Here is a 20,209-nt window from a genome sequence, read left to right on the forward strand (position 1 = left end):
CATCAACCTGTTAGACAGTTTGGAAATTACCCATGAATCATGAATCACACCTATGAGGCTGGGTTTTCTTGGGCAATCGATATACTCAAAAAAATAATAATATAAGAGAAATACAAAATAAACAAACCAAAAAGGTTTAATAACTAGGCTAGAGATGCTTCTTTGTAAATTCACCCAAATCCATAGTCATACATTAAAGTAATTCTCATCTTCAGACCTTAAACCTTAACAGTCATACAAATAATGTCCTCCTGCAAATCAGACAGCAGGAATGATTATCTGGTCTCATTCCAAATCAATAATCCTGAAGTCTCCAGATTATTTCCAAATTGCTGCTCTACAAGCAGCTATTACCACCATTAATTACTTCCTTTTGGTCTCCGTGGAAACAGAAGAAGCGTCCTCAATTCCTCTCCCCTTAAAAAGGAGAGGCCTGTGTAATTCAAATGATGTATGGTCATGCTAAAGAGGCCACAAAAGAGCTAGCAAGGCCCTCAATAAATGTCCTTTCCTGACCCCAGTCACCTCTCCTGCTGCTGGGAGCGATTGCTTTTCCTGCCACCATCACCACTGCACAATTTGATGAGGATAAAAGCAGTAGTAAAAAAAATATTATTTAAAAAAGCATTTTCTCTGGCTGGGCCAATGATAGGTCAGCATTTATATGAACAGGAAGCCAGGGGGAGTTGTGTCACATAGCAGGGTGTTTTATGGCATCTCTGACTCCCAGTGTAAAACAGCAGAGGGCAAAATAGGAGGACAGGGTGATGACATGCAGCATATGGTAGAAAAGTGGAGCATTTGGGCAGAAGAAAAGGGAGAGAGAGAGAGAGAGAGAGAGAGAGAGAGGTACATTGTGGGCTATCTTATCAATTAGACTGAACAGTGAGAGACAGAGATGAGAGGCCGATTCTGTCTCCCTGACAAATCTCAGGTGTCAGAGGCAAAGGATCCGGATAACGGGGGTGACACGCAGAGGGACAAACCACCCTAACGTTTCACCCAGGGGAGGAACACCGTGTGCTCAACCTGCAGGGAGACACTCTTGTTCAGGGTCTCCTGTTCACTTTAGCCAGACAGCTGTACATGCTAAAGACAGGCCTCCAACCATCACTCACAAGGCGTGCGATGACATTGAAAATTCCCATTCCGATGAATTACAATATGGAAAATAATTTAACTTAACTAGGTTGTTTTCCATTTGACCAACATATTTCTCGACAATTTGAATGTGATTGTCTTTTCAATGGGACAAAGCGTAATTAACCAAAAATTAGACATCTGTTCATTGCATAAGTGTTCAATCACCATGACATTGTGTGTTTCAGTCAGCTTTGCACATCTGGATACTAACATTTCCCCCATTCTTACCGGCAAAACCATTAGATCAGTTAGATTGGTTGGAGACTGTTGGTGAACAGCATTTTTAATATCCTATCACAGATTCTCAATAGGCTTCAGGTATGAGCTTTGACTTGACCACTCTAATACTAATAATTTTAGATCCTTGTTTTTTAACCATTTCTGTGAAGTTTTGGCAATATGCTTAAGGTCGATGTCTTGTTGGAAGGTGAACCTCCATCCTAGTCTCTTGCAGACTTTCAGAAGGTTTCCTCAAGGACAGTCTTGTATTTGCCTCCATCCATCCATCAAACCCTTCCATCAATCAACTCCATCCATACATCACCTATGGTTTCCCATTTCCTGCAACAAAAAAATCCCCTCGGCATGGATGTTGTGTTCTCAAGGTGATGAACAGTGTTGGTTTTTACCACACACAGCCCTTTACAACAAGGCCAGAAAGTCACATTTTGGTCTTATCCCAGACCCTGCACTTAAATCCAGACGTTTGCAGGGTCTCAGACATGGCTTTATGGTAAATTTCTCAGATGATTTGTTTTAATAAAGTTAAAGTCTTTCTGCCACACTTTTGAAACACTCAGCTTTGTGGAGTGTCTGGGAAATAGTTGCTACATTTTTCCATCTCATCTCCAGACCACTCCAAGTCCTTCACAGTAACCTTCAGCCTCTCGGTTGCTTCTGATTAGCATCCCCACATATTTTATAACTATACCCCGATCAAGTATACCCCGATCAATACTTTTCTAGAATTCTGTCCCAGACTTATTTCAATAGCTTCTTGGTCGTCCTGATATTTGTATAGGTATGCTTTCAACCTCTGGTACCTTCTAGTACAAGGTGTATTCATATTGAAATCATGATACTTCTGACTTCTGAAAGCTGACTAATTTAAATAGCTTTCACAACAATGGAGGTATATACAGAGTCCTGTCCCTTTGAAATAGTCTTACAGCCTGAAATCAAAACACAAAAAAAATCTTTACAGCTTTACTTACATTTTGCCTGTAACACATCGAACATTATTGAAATAATAAAAAAGGAAATGGCTCTGAAAAATAATTAAGTTTAAAAAACTAGAATAACATGATTGGAAGAGTGATCAGTCTCCTGATTTAGTACTTTGTAGAGCCACCTTTTGCATTAATTATAGTCATCAGTCTATTTGAATATGTCTCTACCAGGTTTGCCCACCCGGATTGGTGAATATTTGCCCATTCTTCTTTGCAGATTTGCTCAAGTTCAGTCAAATTTTATGGTGACATGTGATGCACTTTCCACAGAGTTTCTATTGGGTTTTAGGTCAGGGTTCTAACTTGGCCACTGAAAGACATTCATCTTGCTGTGCTTATAGGAGGGAGTCGACGTGCTGGAAGATGAACCTTCTGTCTATCTTCGGCTACCAGAGTACAACAAGGTATCAAGTGTTTGGTTGCATGATCCTGAACTGAATACTTCCATTGTCCGGTTCCTGCTGTAGAGGAACATTAGAACACAACCTTATCTCAGAGCCCTTTTGAAAGCAGCTGCCAATGAAAGCAGATACTAGTAGAGGAATCCTTGAGGAATAGCTGGTTTTATTCTGAAGTAATCAAAACACCACTACGGTTGATGTCACGTCAGGGCCAATTAGGCTAGTGTGGGATCTGGAGGGTGATTAGTGGTACCTGAGCAAGTTTATAATGATTACTCTAAGGGGCTGGTTACTTATCCAAACCAGGTATTTTACTAATTAAATTATAATAATTATAATTAAATTATAATTATTATATTATGAATATGATTATAATTATATTATGATTATTATATTATGAATATAATATTAATTATATTATCATTTTCAACCGCAATTTTGTCTTTGATGATGAGGGTGATGCTGTGTAAACAAAACTGGAAAGAGTCAGACTATTTATTTTTATTTTCATGGTCAAGGATTTGAATAGGCTGGGACAATTTTGATAGGGCATAATGAATATTCATAGGCCCTGCTCTTATTCAATCGTGATTTCTGTGTAAATATTCTTTAAATACAATAAGTAACTGAAAATGATAACGTTCCACAATAATACCCATCCCCAAGAAGCCAGCCATTACAGGACTGAATAGACCAGTCACACTGACCTCTGTGGTCGTGAAATCCTTTGAGAGGCTGGTTCTGACCCACCTGAAGCAGATCACCAACCCCCAGCTAGACCCCCTGCAGTTCACTTACCTGGCCGACAGGTCGGTGGACGATGCAGTGAACATGAACCTCACCACATCCTCCAGCATCTCGACCGTCCAAGAACTTACACAAGAGTTCTGTTCCTGGACATCAGCTCCGCTTTCAACACAATCATACCTGGACAACTACACACCAAACCGGCCCAACTCAGTGTACCAGCACCCACCTGCTAGTGGATCATGAACTTCCTCACTGACAGAGAGCAGCAGGTGAGGTTGGGAAAGAAGATCACCTCAGGAACCAGGACCATCAGCACAGGAGCAGTTCTCTCTCCACTGCTCATGTGCATGGGGGGGCTTCTCCTGAAGTCCACTCTCATCTCCACTGTAGCCGTTTTCAGCTCCAGGTTGTTGTGGTCGCTCTGTTGGACCACCTGTTCCACCACCCGTGAACACGGCTACAGTGGAGATGAGAGTGGACTTCAGGAGAAGCCCCCCCAACCCCTTCAGCACTCACCATCCCCAACAGCACCGTGACGGCTGTAGACACCTACACGTTCCTTGGCACAACAATCTCCAAGGACCTGAAATGGGACTGCAACATGGGCACCGTCATCAGTACAGCAGAGGCTGAACTTCTTCCTTGGTCAGCCGAGGAAGTTCAAGTAGCCCCAGAAGCTAGTGATGGTGCAGCTCTACACCACCACCGGAGAATCGGTTCTCACCGCATACATCACAGTGTGGGGCAGCTCAGCCACTAAACGTCACACCCTGGACATCAACTGCTCCAGCGTGTTTCCAGATACGGCCCACACACCAACTCTCATGACACTTTTATCTGGTGATAGTGATTCAGACACACTGTACCTACGGTCTCAACCAGTGACTCTTCTGCACTGCATATTTATATTAATACTCCTTATTTAATGCAGTCTGCACTGTGTTCTTTGCAGATGCACTTCATAGCAACATACAACTCTGCACATGTTAAGCTTACTGGTGTGTGTATGTGCGTGTATGTGTGTGTCCAGTTGTGTAATATTTTGTGTAATGCTGTCAGTTGTTATGCACTGGGCTACTCGGACAAAACACGAATTCCTTGTATGTTTGTGCATACTTGATAAATAAAGACCCCGATATTGATCATTCAGCTTTTAAATGATGGGTGTGCATTCTCAAGGAGTGTTGTGCACTCTTCTACAGAGTGTGGTGCTCCGGTGTAGAACTCCTGTGCTGAGCCAGTGACTGCCTATAGACGGACAGATTCATAAAGCAGATTTAATGAAAAAATAAGATATCTCAGCCATCAAGACTGGGAGTATGTCCAAGGCTGACCCACCAGTTGAAAGGAAATGAATATCAGTTTGAAAGTTAACAGCTTTCATAAAAAAATAGCAATACAAAAGAGTTTTTTTTTCTCTCCAAATGACTATTATTCACAGTGGTTGCCTGTCATGTGTCTGTCTGTCCCCTTGGGGTGTGTGCTCGGAGCACACAGACTGGTTTAAGCGAAAGTAAAAAAAAAATGAAAATGTAGTCAGGGGCATGATAATAGAGCAGGTGTAGATATATGTGTTTCTACCCACATCTCCGCTAAATCATCTACTCAGCCTGACTGAAAAGACAGAAAGAGAATATAAGAGCCACATTTGTGGAGTACGGTTGGATGTTTTCGCAAACATAACAAAAAGCAGAGAACAGCGGTCACCGTCTAAGATATAAAGGGCAAACGAATCCACAACGCACACAGAAACGCCGCAGTTCTATTGTTCTGCCTGTGATATTCATTTTAATGCATTGTGGGAACTTAATCGCATGGAACTGTAATGAAAGCGGATGAGCTCGATGGTGGGCTGGTGAGCTATGCTGCTTGGTCAGGGTTTTCATACAATGGGAGGCGTTATATAATCTGGGTTTGGTCAGGTATAAATGCTAGGGTTAAACGGGCCTGTCTGTATCAGTCACCATTTGTAAACAGCTCAGACGAACCCAAAACACACATTGCAAGTATGGGCAAGGTACGAGCCATATGAGACATAGACCTAATATCAAATTATAGAAATATGGGCAGCGCAATATCATTAAACACATTCACAGTTAATTCACTGTGGCTGTGGTTAATTACTGTACCACTTCAGTCTTAGATCTCAAGGCAACTCCTTTTGTAAAATAGCAGACAAATGCTGCCATTTGAATTCAGTATTCTGAGTCTAGACTTTCTAATGTTCCCATCAGCAGGATAATGCATTTATCTCTTAATTCTTCTAGATCATGTTCTACGAGGACAGGAACTTCATGTGAAGCTCCTATGTGTGGACCACTGACTGTAAGGACGTGTCCCTCTTCCTGAGCCGCTGCCGCTCCTGCAGGGTGGAGAGCGGCTGCTGGATGGTCTACGACCGACCCAACTTCATGGGGAACCAGAACTTTGTCAGGAGGGGCGAGTGCGTGACTACATGAGCGTGTGGGGAATGAGTGACAGGATGGAGTCCTGCAGATTGATCCCTGTGTTTATTCAATCCCCAACACACAAGCATTCCCCATATCTACTAAAACTCAAGAGGGATTTCTCCACAAAGAACGCTGTCAACTTTCCCCCCAGAACAGTACAGAGGAACCTACAGAATGAGGATCTATGAGAGGGAGAACTTCATGGGCCAGATGATGGAGATGGTGGATGACTGTGACTCCATCACAGAGCGCCACCTCCTGCAATGTGATGGAGAGCCACTGGCTGATGTACGAGCATCCCCACTTCAGGGGCGCGATGAGCTACTTCTGGCCTGGAGACTACAGGAACTTCAGGAACTGGGGCGGCATGAGGTTCATGAGTATGAGGCGTCTCTTGGATTCCTGGTATTAAAATGGCACTTTTTAGAATAAAGTCATTTTAAATACTCCAAGCAAATTATCTTCTCACTTTTTTCTAAAACAAATAGTTATCACCATATAAATTCTATATTTTAATTACTGTACTGAAAAACCAGTGATATCTAACCACAAACATGCATCATACCTTTAAAAAGAAAATGACACAAACATAATTTATAGGTCTTGATGTAATTTCAATTACTTTTTGTGTTTCTAATTGCAAAGAGGCAATAAAATTCGACAACCACAGCAATAACACTTAAAAAATAACTGAATGAATTAATCGATCATTGCAAAATTATGTATAAGGAGATGAATTTTCACCTCGTAAACACCAGAGGTCATAAAGTAGCAGAGAAAATTTCAATTGGCTATTGATCCTCAGAACAGGCAGAAAGGGAAACGGATGATCCGGCAACCTTCCCCCGGGTTTGGAAAGATGGGCAGCTAGAGACGAAGAGAAAGAGATGGTAGAAACAATTGAGAGTTTGAGAGAAAACAGACAGAGAGAACAGAAGGAGAGCATGTGGTGGAAATTTTTATATTTTCCTTGATGCTATGCTTTATTAGTATATGTTAATCATAATAGTCACATAATAGACGTATAAACTAGAGCTTTTTACCTATATATACTGTATATGTGTTATGTGTTAATCATGTAAGTAGGACACTGAAGCTATTCAGTAGGTCTTAGAGGAATAGTGTCTTTCCTCTGCCACGTCATCAGCCCACTCTGGGTGCCTGATGTTCCTGTGTGACCTCGCTCTTATCCATACTGGAGACACCAGCTGGTCTCCTAGTCTCAACATGGAAGTGGCCACGTCGGCTCTCAGACCATCACAATACTGCTGAGTGTGGTTGGGGCGTGCGGGGAGGGGCAAATATACATTTGTCAAATCATGTGTGATTATTTCAGGTTTATCCAATCATATGCTTTAATCACCTCATGTTCACCTCGTGAACACCTTGTGTGCTTATGAACTAAAGTATAAGAGATGAGAGTTCGGGGAGGGGAATTAGCTCTCTGTGGCAGACGCCTGGTGCGTTTGTAACAGGGGTCTCTAGAACTAATCCCTACTTGCTTAATAAATTCAGTTTACTTTATTACCTTACCCAACTGCTTCTGACTTTTATTGTGCTCACCATTTTGGGTTTACAGAAGTTCAACCACAATTGAGAAAGTGAAAGAAGAGCCAAAGAGCGAGAGAGAGAGAGAGAGAGAGAGAGAGAGAGAGAGAGGGGGGAGAAGACAGAGAGAGGGATGTGGGTTCATTCCCCCTCTTTTGCTGCGCTGCCCAACGTCAGTGATTAGATTTACAAATCCTCTTTGCGGTAGCCCAATTTCAGAGCTTATTCATTTCCTGATTAATGGGAAGTGTAGTCCATTTTGCTCCTGCACTTCATCCTCTGTAGTTCATTGGTCACCAGACCTCCAGTGCACAGCACATCTTAGGAGTGTCAGTCAGGCCACTAATCAGATATAGCAACTGTTCACAGATCTTAATTATGAGCGTCCAAGTAAGAACACATACGCAAAACACATTGGGCATTCAGAGAAATAGCCATCTTTGAGATGTAACCACTGAATGAACCACATATTACATTGGGCCTGTACATCTGGAAAAGGAACAGCAGAAAAAAACATGAGATGAAAGATGCACGATTGCTGGCTTTGGACCACAAAATGGCGTCAGACGGCCACATGAACACATGGCTTCCTCTGCTTGATTCCTCAAAGAACTCATCTGCATCTTCAAAAATGCTAATAATACATACAGGTGGGGGGAAAAAAACCAAAACAACATCTAATCCAAGAATTTATGCAAAACGCACCCATTATAAGATGCAAATGGGTTTGTGGACAATTTGTAAGCAAGTCTCTGCCAAGCGGAGAGATTAGGAGAGCAGTAAAAATTCCCATGGACAAATACCATCTTGGCAACATCAGGCCATTAATGTGTGGAAAATGACTTTATGTGGCAGCCCCGCATGGAGCTCGTCTTGGCCGTGATGGAAAGATCAGAACCAGTCCACGTGGGTCTCGTACACTACACCACAGATGTTGTCTCCACACTCCTTGACCACAGATTGTCTTTGGTTTACCAGCCAAGATGGAAGCATTTCATTCAGAAACTGCACAGGTCTTAACCATTAACATTTTAACAAAGGATTATCCTTGCAGCAAGGGTGACTTTAAATGTCAAATCACACCTGCTTTTTGCACTTAATTCGTTGCAGTGCTAGCCAACCCCCTATGGGACAGGAGGGGGGCAAACGAGGAGTCATCACGGAGACCGTGGCGAGAAACACAGGATCATTTTGTAAATCTTTGACATAACTCCTATACGCCAGAGACCGACAAGAGCACAGACGTACGATCATAACGAGGCACATACAAAAAAAAATACAACAAAAATACAGTCGAATTGAATATAATCATTTATTTATTCTATAATAACGCACAAAATGTACAAGTATTTTTTATTTCAAGGTATAAAATTATTTTTTCTTAAATAAGCACGTTCTCAATCATAAGTATGTAAATGCATTAATTAGTTATTACAAACCCTGAAAAGAACGAATCCCATACGACACCAAAAGTCAGCAATACAAATCTAGCAGACTGCGCCCTGACTCCCAGAAGTATTGCTCGGTATTTGCCTGTATAAAATGAAAATTTCAATTCCAATTATTTCTTTCTGAAATAAAATACACATTGTTCTGAATCATATATAGATATGTACATGAAAATATATGCTCTAAACAACAACAACAAAAAAGGCCTTGGTTGAAGCTATTTTTAAGAGGGCGTGAAAATTGTGCTTGGGTCTGCAGCTTCCGGCGCGGACTGATGACATCATCTCCATGAGGTCGACAGAGAGGTGTGGCATGAGTTCAGTGCATCCTGGGGGTGCAATGGGAGAGTTAGAGGTGAGATTGGCAATGAACAACAGCGCCTGATCACTTCCTAGTAGTTCACCCCTGATGACAGTCGACCTTCAGCTGAACGTTGGGTGGAGACGTGGCTGTGAGAGGGTGGAGAAATGTGGCCGGCCGCTCGCATGCGGCGTGTAGCATTTAGGGTGAGCCTCAATTACACTGAAGTACAAACAGTATTGAGAATAAAAGCCCTCTAGGATCCAGGGGAAATCAATGGCAGGTTTGAAGAAGGCTTAGAGGAATGAAAGTGTGTGTGTGTGTGTGTGTGTGTGTGTGTGTGTGTGTGTGTGTGTGTGTGTGTGTGTGTGTGTGCGCGCGCAAGCCAGTATGCCTGACTGCCTGAAGGTCTCAGTGTATCCCAAACAAACTATAGAGAAACACAGTGTATGACTGTCAATACTTATTATAAAACACAGTCTTTAATGTGACCTGCGTGTGTCAACATAAAATGCTTTTGCCAAATGACCCTAAACGAAGCCCCTCCATTTGACTGCCATCTCCTATACTGACGTAGCTGGTACAGCTTCCTGGCCATTCTTTTATAATATGGAAAATGAATGTGTTTTACAAGCAAGCACACTTGTTCAGCCACGAAAGTGTGTTTGATTAGGGCTTTGACACGTAAATCATCTTGTGCAAATTGCAGTGAAAATTAAGCAACGCTCGTCCCTACAATCCTGCGAAAGACGAAGAGAAAGCACCATCCTTTTAAGCGTTTTTTATGGTGTGGCAATACCCCATTTTCACAAATAAAGAGGAGGGGGGGGGGGGGGGGGACACGACGACACAGGTCTATAATCGAGCTAAGTTCACCGCATGCATCATTTGCATCTCCATTAACAGATGCTTTTTACTTGTGCCGAGATTTGGGGGAAACGGGTAATTAAAACTAACCGGCCTGCAACTTAAGAGTCTGCCTGCAGCACGCGCATTAATTACACACCCTTAGTGACGGTCCACGCCCACCCTCCCTGCCCGCCTCCTACAAAAGGAGACGATTAAATATTATATTGACGCGCTTTTCGCCTGCTGAGGGGTCGAGGACGGCAGGGTCAGAAGAAAGCGCACTTTCAGAAAGGCACTTAAGGAAAAGCAGAATGCTAAATGTGGAAGAATTAAAATGATGCAAATGCTACAACTGTGGTAGAAACACTACAAGTGTTTGATAGAGCCGCTACAGCCACGTTTGTAATATCATAGCCGTTTGGCTGAAATAGCGCAGCTGTATTTGACAATAGTACAAACTGTGATAGTTGCACTGTTTCTATTGCAGTTGTACTGTTTCGGTGACAGAAATTTGATTAGAGACAGTATTGTGCGTGCACTGCTGTGAATGTTACAGGCCTTGGAGCAGCAGATTCTCGTGCACCCCCCTCCACCCCAACACACACACACACACACACACACACACACACACACACACACACACACACACACACACACACACACACACACACACACACACACACACACACACACACACACACACACAAGAAAGCTGAGCTTGGACTGCAACACTGCCAGGCACCATAAACAGAGATGGGCAAGACTACAAGACTACAAGACTCAAAAACAGACTACAGCTAAAGACCAGTGCAACGTTCCAGGACTCCCCCGCTGCGCTTCTCAAAGCGCCCACCTGACATTTACAGCGGCACTGGCGATCCTGGTCCTGCCTGCCGCTCAAGCGGGAGCCGTGTCCCGCGGTGTGACCTGCAGGACGCGGCGCGGTCTAGCACCAGACGTGCCGAGCCAAGACACACCACTGAGTGGGTTCCCTCCAAACACGCTCCCCCCCCATCCCCTCTGGCTCCGGCACACGGGACGGCAGCCAGAAAAATAGGCCTCTGGTTGGGAAACATTAGGCACCTAATGATCACCACAAAGCAGTAGGACGCTGTGTATATTCAACGGCAGATGATATGGGAGCTGTATGTGCAGAGGGAGGCGTGTTTGTTTGTGTTTCGGATCAGCCATTCTCCTCACTGGTCTCCTTCTCTCCCTCTCCCACACTTTAATTATGTAAAAGTGGCGTTCACGGTTCTTTAATATTTAATGATTTATTAGAGAGCATAACATTCTGATAATTGGGGGTATTTTCCTCTAGCAAATACCCTCCAGGGTCTGGGGAAGGTCTCTTTCAGAGCGTGAAAGCAAGCGAACACACGCACACACGCATGCGCACGCTCACAAACACATGCGCACACACACACACACTCTTCCGCTCACGTTCATGTTCACACCCGCACATGTACACACACATTTCCGAATCCTCTCACTGTTGCTACATTTATTTTCTCGATTACTCAGAGCTGTGTAACAGCCATGTCCAAACATGCTGTAATTAGGAGTTAGCCAAGAACACCCAAGCTTCAGATCATCCCGCAATTAAGTAATAAAACCCTCCGTTCGTAGAGGCTACGGGAACTAATCGCCTCCCGTCTCTTTGACGTCAGCCTCCTCCATCCACCAGACTAACCGCTGACACAGGTATCATCGCACACATTTATTTATTTTTTTGTTTGTTTTGTTATTGTGTCAGCATAAGGGTTTACTGCATCCCATCAGCATTTGTGTGTGTGTGTGTGTGTGTGTGTGTGTGTGTGTGTATGCCAGCAATAAACAAATCTGGCCCTCTTCATGGGTAATTCAGGACAGTAGTCCTTTATCTAATGTACATGAGAATAAAATCTATCCAGTATTTATGCATATTAGGGTGTTGGTGGTCTCCTGGGGGGGACACTGTGGGACGGTGGTTGTGGGAACATTGGGGAGGGTCAGGGTGGTTGTGGGGACATTGGGGAGGTCAGGGTGGTTGTGGGGACATTGGGGGAGGTCAGGGTGGTTGTGGGGACATTGGGGGAGGCTCAGGGTGGTTGTGGGGACATTGGGGAGGGTCAGGGTGGTTGTGGGGACATTGGGGAGGTCAGGGTGGTTGTTGGGACATTGGGGGAGGTCAGGGTGGTTGTGGGGACATTGGGGGAGGTCAGGGTGGTTGTGGGGACATTGGGGGAGTCCAGGGTGGTTGTAGGGACATTGGTAGACGGTCAGGGTGGTTGTGGGGACATTGGGGAGGTCAGGGTGGTTGTGGGGACATTGGGGGAGTCCAGGGTGGTTGTAGGGACATTGCGGGAGGTCAGGGTGGTTGTTGGGACATTGGGGGAGGCTCAGGGTGGTTGTGGGGACATTGGGAGAGTCCAGGGTGGTTGTAGGGACATTGGTAGACGGTCAGGGTGGTTGTGGGGACATTGGTAGACGTTCAGGTTGGTTGTGGGGGTGTAGGGGGAGGGTCAGGATAGTTGTCAGGTCAGCTGTGTTGGGAGAGGGTTGGGTGGTTGTGGGGGTGTCCAAGGTACTTGGGGAGATCCAGGGTGGAGAAGGGAGGAGCAGTCTGTTTTATGGTGGGGAGAGATCTCCAAGCTGGGGGGGCGAGAAGGCAACTGCTTGGCTACCAGCCCATGGCTCCACCCGCTTGCTTTTACTGACCTGTACTGAGCATGCTCAGCAATACTGGAACAGCGAGGTGGGCCATTACGCCAGTTGATTACCGTCTGTCCAATTTGCCAAAGAACCACCGTTTCTATCTGTTCTGCTCACTGCGGTTCGGTACTGCAGGTGAGTGTTCAGAGCTGTGAACCCTGACACGATCCCGTACCAGGAGGAGCCTGAACACCGAGACCACCTTCACCCCGCCTGCACCCGCTGCTGGACACGCCCTACCACACACACACCCTTTCCAAAGCCTTCTGGGAGAAGACTCAACAGCCCCGGCCAGCCCCTACACCTCACGTGCTAAACGGCTGCTTGGGGAGAGAGAGGTATCTTCTTCATTCAGATTAAAGGATCCACCCACCTCCCATACACTGGACACGCACATTTATCTTAGCAAAGAGCTGCGATTGGATTCATGCAAATCCTCTCCCCTTCGCCACACACTCCAGAATTTGTATTCAAATAGCATTTAGCGATTGCAAACTCCTGTCCGCAATGATCCCTAAAAAGGGAAACGCCTACCCCCACGGTGAGGGCACCCTTCCACGTCGCGTTTGTGGGCAACTTTACACAGGGGACTGTCACACCAAACCACAGGACAAGAAGGAGGAAGAGGAGGAGGAGCGCGTCCTCTCCGTCACGCTTTTTAAAAAGTAGCTGCTCCAATATACGTTCTCAAAATGGAGGTGTACTTGGACATGTAAGACGTGGCCTGGTGGAAGAGTGTGCCGCTTCGCCTCCGGTCCGGGGACAGGCGGGCGTGGGCGAGAGGGGCCGCTATCAACTATTAATTTGGTTTAAAGATTCATCAGAGAGAGATGAAGAGGAGCGGGTGAGCAGCGTGCCGGCGGGGGGGTCTCGGGCAGAGGCGGCGTTTGGACCCCTCTCCTAATGACCATCTGAATATTTCATGACCTTTTGAGCTGGGCTTTCTCCGAAAAAAAAAAGCCAATGGGTGAAAACGGTGTCGCCTGGTGACCCCTCGCGACCCTGTCTTGAGACGGCGGAGAGCCGGACCTGCCTTAGCGTTGCGGCTGTGAATGTTGATAACATGGTGTATGCCGCTAAAGCTAATGCTAAAGATATTAGGCTACAGAGCATGAGCAATGCCCTGTGAATGGCTTGCAGATAGATGGACTGACTGATTAGAGCGCCTTTGTTTCAGCGGGTCCATGTGATAAACTCCTGATTCTCTGGTGTGTTCTCAGCAGTGTGGTCTCAGCTGGGTAGCAAAGCACAGCCTAAATGTAGCGAGCCCCACTCCTGCTTAGATGTGCACAGCAGACAGCTATGAAGTCAGACGGGGACGCCGTCTCCTGGGGCCGTCTGCAGCAGGGCTTGGGCAGGTCTTTGCGACGGTAGGTCTCTGCGATCGGACGGTAAAGGGGATGAGACACCCCCGAAGCTTTTTTGGACATTGCAGTAAAGATTCCAATAAGGCGACGTACGCTGTGCTGCACGCTGGCCAAGAGGTTCCTCTGCACAAACTGCTAATTCCATTTCAACGTCGGAATAATCGTGCGGTTGGCCTCAGCAGCGGCGCACGTCACGGAGGGCTTAGGGAGGGCCAGGCTGGAGTGGAATACTAATCGCTTAAGAGCAAATCTCACGCAAACTCTTATGAGCGGCATGGCCGCTTATCGGCAGTGGGATTTCTTTTCTTAATGACTTTGAATCCCTTCCTAACGGTGAGGGGGCGTCTGCCGACGGCGTCAGGGCTGGGCCGTCTCTCTCACCTGCTGGAGCGACTACGCCGCCCTGTCCTCCACGTCTCTGACGGAGTCGGCAGCCCGCGCCAGGCTGTCGGCCATCAGGGCCTCCTCCAGACTCCTCCTGGCTTGGTGCACTTTCAGCTCCTGCTCCCTGCGGAGAGAGGGACACACTGAATTAGAGAGGGAGGGAGGGAGGGAGGGAGAGATGATGGAGAGAGAGAAGGAGGGAGGGAGGGAGGAAAGGGGGATCGGGGTATGCTTGGGAAGTCTGTACCCAGTCCAGTGTTTAACTGCCCTTTTGATCATGACTGGCCTCCTTTTGGCATCCTCCACCATCCGTCAGCAGAGCTCCGCCCCTCCCACTCTCTCCCCTCCACCAGCTCATCTCGTCTCCTGCCCCTCCCCCACACTCCCCTCCACCAGCTCGTCTCGTCTCCTGCCCCTCCCCCACACTCCCCTCCACCAGCTCGTCTCGTCTCCTGCCCCTCCCCCACACTCCCCTCCACCAGCTCGTCTCGTCTCCTGCCCCTCCCCCACACTCCCCTCCACCAGCTCGTCTCGTCTCCTGCCCCTCCCCCACACTCCCCTCCACCAGCTCGTCTCGTCTCCTGCCCCTCCCTCACACTCTCCTCCACCAGCTCGTCTCATCTCCTGCCCCTCCCCCACACTCCCCTCCACCAGCTCGTCTCGTCTCCTGCCCCTCCCCCACACTCCCCTCCACCAGCTCGTCTCGTCTCCTGCCCCTCCCCCACACTCTCCTCCACCAGCTCGTCTCGTCTCCTGCCCCTCCCCCACACTCTCCTCCACCAGCTCGTCTCGTCTCCTGCCCCTCCCCCACACTCTCCTCCACCAGCTCGTCTCGTCTCCTGCCCCTCCCCCACACTCCCCTCCACCAGCTCGTCTCGTCTCCTGCCCCTCCCCCACACTCCCCTCCACCAGCTCGTCTCGTCTCCTGCCCCTCCCCCACACTCTCCTCCACCAGCTCGTCTCGTCTCCTGCCCCTCCCCCACACTCTCCTCCACCAGCTCGTCTCGTCTCCTGCCCCTCCCCCACACTCTCCTCCACCAGCTCGTCTCGTCTCCTGCCCCTCCCCCACACTCCCCTCCACCAGATCGTCTCGTCTCCTGCCCCTCCCACCACGCTGGCCCCTTCGTTTCCTCCTGTCACTCAGTTTCCCTGCACGTCTACCAACCCCCCACCCAAACACAGACACACACACACACACACGCACACACACACCTGTCTGCACTCCATCTCACACTCTACACGTCTGTCTACGCAGCGTCTTCTGGTGCTGGATTAACCCCGCCCTCTCATTAACGAACGCTGGGATTAGCTGTGCAGTTGGGATGGCAGCTTCTTAATTAGAGGTTAACTAAGGCAAAACAACAATAGCAGTACCACCACAGGCAACCTGATATGAGATATGAGCTCACCACACACACACACACGCACCCACTGTCGCACTCAAGCACAAATGCTCGTACACATACACACACTCACGCACGAAAACACACACATACACATACACACACACACACACACACACACACACACACACACACACACACACACACAAACATAGGCACAAGGTTCCTATTAATGCACCACTTTAACTTTAACATCAGCAGCACCATGAAAGAGGGAGGGATGCGGTCACCGGGTAACATCGCCATGGAAATGGACCATCATCAGCAACGTCTCCAGTGTCAGTGACCAACTCGCTCAAAACACTCGCAAAACTCGTGACTGATCACATACCCACACAGCAACCTTGTGTGCATTTCCAAGGGCAGGTGACACAAACACACACACACACACACACACACACACACACACACAGCCTGGCCATGGACACCTCACCTCCAGCACTCTGACTGCGGGGGCTATTTGGATCAAAGCTCAGCAGTCTCACACCGGGCTTAAGGAGAGCAGGAGAGTGGACTAGATACGAGTCATTTACCCCAACCACCTCCACCCGGGTTTATAATCACCAGCAGCAAGCAGCTCATCTCAGAGCCATTTCACAGTCCACAGGGTCGGCTGGACCCACACCCACACCCACGCCCGTGCCAAGCCCTGCCCAGACCCACGTGTGCGTCCACTGCCATCTAGTGTCTGTAAGCGGAACTGCGCGCGACGTGGCCGTGTGTTTTGCACACCTCAAGGAGATGTCGGATGGATCCACTGGTAGCTCTGGAGAAACCCAGTGACTGTGGATGCTTCGGTGCTCTCGGACACTCCGCTCACAAATTATACCACTCACCTTGATGGCAACTCACAGGGGACTCTAAATTATTTCCTAATCACCACACATCACGCTATGCAACTTAATCAGTCCTCACGCCCCACTACAGATAAATATACAATTCCCACCAAAGCAGACTAATCAGTATTCTGGAGGCTCTGCAGACCCCAAACTACCTCGTCTTGCTGAGTGAAAATCTTATTTCAGCTTTTCGTTTTACCCCGTACACAGCAAGATGCCAATTTATCTCGTCTGTAATGCCTCACAGAGCTGGAGTGACTCTGAAATGGGCAACCATTATGATCCTTATGAAGTCGCCTCCTATCTAATAAGTTCACACTAACTGGGAGACTGAAGCAGAGACCCCAGAGACCCCATGATGAATGGACCACTTGAATCTGAAGAAACAAATCTAGTCAGGAGAGCTTGAGACCACACTGGGGTTCACCTCCACAGGGTCCACACTGGGGTTCACCTCCACAGGGTCCACACTGGGGTTCACCTCCACAGGGTCCAGACTGGGGTTCACCGCTAAAGGGTCCAGATTTCTGAGCCAAACAGCACCTCTTGGGCAGGATTGGTGTCATCATGACAGTGCTGGGGGTGGAGGGGTGTTGGGGGTGAGGCAGTGTTGGGGGAGGGGGTTGGGGTCAGAGGTGTGTCTTACTTCTAGCAATAGCTTGGACACCAGTGTGAGCTACTGAGAAGGAAAAACGACCTGTGACACTCCAGTGGGTGGAGCATATTCAAATCACCTCTCCAATGGGTGGAACATATTCAAATCACCTCTCCAATGGTGGACTGTATTCAAACCCCAGTGACAGCAGTATACTCACACCCAGGTGGGTAAATGGATGGATAAAGGGACGAATGAAGAGAACTTTATTGGCCATTCTTGAAATTTGTCATTGGCTTCACCAGGTTGCATGGGGAGGGAGAAAAAAAAAACAAAAAACTTACTATTAACAACCCAGCTGGCCACACTCGCCCACCCCTTGACCGCCCACACCCCAATATCCCAATATTCACACACACACACACACACACACACACACACACACACACACACACACACACACACACACATACACGCACACACACACACACACACACACACACACACACTGGACCCACCTGATGTCATCATCAGTGACGATGAAGGCCTTACAGAGCGGCTGTGAGGTGTTGAGCCAGATGGCGGGGTTCTTCTCTGCAGCGCTGGACGTCTGGCCTGTGATTGGCCCCGAGCTCATATGAAGAGCACTGGATATGGCGGACAGGAGGGTCTCGTCTGACGAGTCTGGTCCTACACCTGCCCAACACACACACGTATGCCATGTTTGTTCACGCTGGTATGACCGGGAGCCTGTAGGTGGAGCTATAGAGCAGACGTACGCAATAACCTCGCAACTCAAACAGAGTGAATGTGGGTGAGGCAAAGAGAACGGGCCCTACTCTGTAGACCCTTGGGAAGCTTCATGGTGCGGAGAACTTCTTCTGTCACATCCGACGACCTCAAGCCTTTCAAACGTTTCTCCCAGAACAGCTGAACAAACAGAGGAAGGGAAAAGTGCTTAAAGACAAGAACGCACTTGAGAAGCCGAGCAGTTCTGCGCTAGATGTCGTCCTCCTGTGTGTACGTCTTCCCGAGTCAAAGCAGGACGGCCAGCGACCTGCAACGTGCGTCTGTCCCCCGAGCAACGCTAAGCATCCTGGGGGAGATATTCACTGCAGGCGCTACTGATGATTCTTAAATCCCCAAATCCAACACTAACAAAAGGAAAAGTTTTCAAACCCCACTAAAGCAAACAACATTGTATATGCATTCTGATGTTGGAGATGTTTTAGTAATTCTGTGCCGTTTCTGGGGTAACCTGGGTTAATCCTGTCTGATGACTTAAGATGCGGAATCATAACAGGAGCCTGCAGAAGGTTCTGCCCTCACACACACACACACACACACACACACACACACACACACACACACGGTAGACAAGAACTGATCGTGGCGACCCATCTGAGACCATTCCACTTATAACTCTAGAACTGGAATTTTGTCGCTAAAACTGGACCCAGATCAGGCTTACGCTCCAACATGGACCCGAGGCTTTAAATACACCTTTAGCGCACGGCTGTTAGCCAATAAAGCCCCGTGCCTGCCCGAGGGGGCTATCGATAGTGGCGGCAGCTGCTTTGCTCGGAGCGGTGGACGACTGGCCAACAACCGCTCGTAAACGGGTCTGGGATTTATCGAAGTGCATTCTTAAATAAAACCTCCCGCACGGTCACCATGGGTCCTGTACAGCCAAAACCACCCGTTACAGCAACGGCTTTGTTCTGAGGAGGGAATGGAGACTGGGGATTGGTGCCTGGGCCTTAGAGCCACACCCCCCCGCCCCCAGCCACACCCACCCGCCTCTCATCAACATGGCAGGCACACCTGCGCCCACAGGGCCGAGCAGGGGTCACTGCTGACGGAGGAGACGGAGCTGTTCAGATCTGCAGTCCTCTCTACCCCCCGAGCACCGCAGGAGAGCACGCGTGCGTATATGTATAAAAATGTGCTGTTTGTCGGCAACAAAGGCAGAATAAAAGACATACAGAAAATAAAGTGACACGCGTCTCCACAGGTCAAGTCGTCCACCACGGTGGGGACAACCAGCTCTGACATTTGACCCTCGCCCTGCAAACATGCAATTTCAACTGATTATTAACCATCCACAACAAAGGAAAAGAAAGAAGTTTGATTTGAATAGGCACATCATTCCAACGCCCAGTACTGCCGAAACTGATACCAGATTGAGGAAAACCCAATCTGACCTGATTCTTCAGGAAGAATTAAACCCATAACACCATCAAATTAAGAAGCTGTGAGGTTTTTGTATAACACAAACGCTCACAGTTCTCCTATTCCTGTAGGGAGGTGGTGTGCTTGGGTGGACAGTCTGGACATGGTACCTGGATGTCCATGTACATTCAAGCACTTAAACTAGTTTCAGCTGATGCCTGAGCCTCAGTATCAATATCAAACAAGGAAAAGTCGTGTCTTGCCATCCTTTAAATGTAGGAATTTCTACACAATTATTTCCTGGTGATTTATATGGGCGGTACATTATGCTGGTGATTTATATGGGCGGTACATTATCCTACTGGGAGTGCAGCATCTCATCTTCAGTGCCAAGAAAACTGATTTGCTGTCTCGTCCTCTGCCAGTTTCAAGTCACTACGGCAATTCCACCTGTACCTGGATCAGCCTGTCCCTGGTTCGGCCTGTCCCTGGATCGGCCTGTCCCTGGTTCGGCCTGTCCCTGGATCGGCCTGTCCCTGGATCGGCCTGTCCCTGGATCGGCCTGTCCCTGGTTCGGCCTGTCCCTGGTTCGGCCTGTCCCTGGATCGGCCTGTCCCTGGATCGGCCTGTCCCTGG

At 47.8% G+C, this 20,209-nt stretch overlaps 1 protein-coding gene and 1 pseudogene across 3 annotated transcripts in view; one reads left to right on the forward strand and one right to left on the reverse strand.

Moving 5' to 3' along the window:
* The first annotated feature begins 5,528 nt into the window (after positions 1–5,528).
* LOC143518190 (gamma-crystallin M2-like) lies at positions 5,529–6,385 on the forward strand (annotated as a pseudogene).
* Positions 6,386–8,819: 2,434 nt separating this feature from the next.
* Positions 8,820–20,209, reverse strand: part of mbd2 (methyl-CpG binding domain protein 2) — a 29,459-nt gene continuing 18,069 nt past the window's right edge. Inside the window, exons 4-7 of one of the 3 annotated variants that reach the window (XM_077011380.1) lie at positions 18,241–18,331; positions 17,920–18,097; positions 14,562–14,688; positions 9,161–9,298 (exon numbers count right to left, since the gene is read on the reverse strand). In XM_077011380.1, coding sequence (XP_076867495.1) covers positions 14,574–14,688; positions 17,920–18,097; positions 18,241–18,331 — 384 coding nt within the window. In that variant the 3' untranslated portion in view covers positions 9,161–9,298; positions 14,562–14,573. Of the gene's footprint in view, positions 9,299–14,561; positions 14,689–17,621; positions 17,698–17,919; positions 18,098–18,240; positions 18,332–20,209 lie in introns of those variants that run through there. The other 2 variants (XR_013132256.1, XM_077011381.1) reach the window with 2 other exon arrangements.

The sequence above is a fragment of the Brachyhypopomus gauderio genome, chromosome 7 (genome assembly GCF_052324685.1).
Source record: "Brachyhypopomus gauderio isolate BG-103 chromosome 7, BGAUD_0.2, whole genome shotgun sequence".
NCBI classification, from domain to species: Eukaryota; Metazoa; Chordata; class Actinopteri; order Gymnotiformes; family Hypopomidae; genus Brachyhypopomus; species Brachyhypopomus gauderio.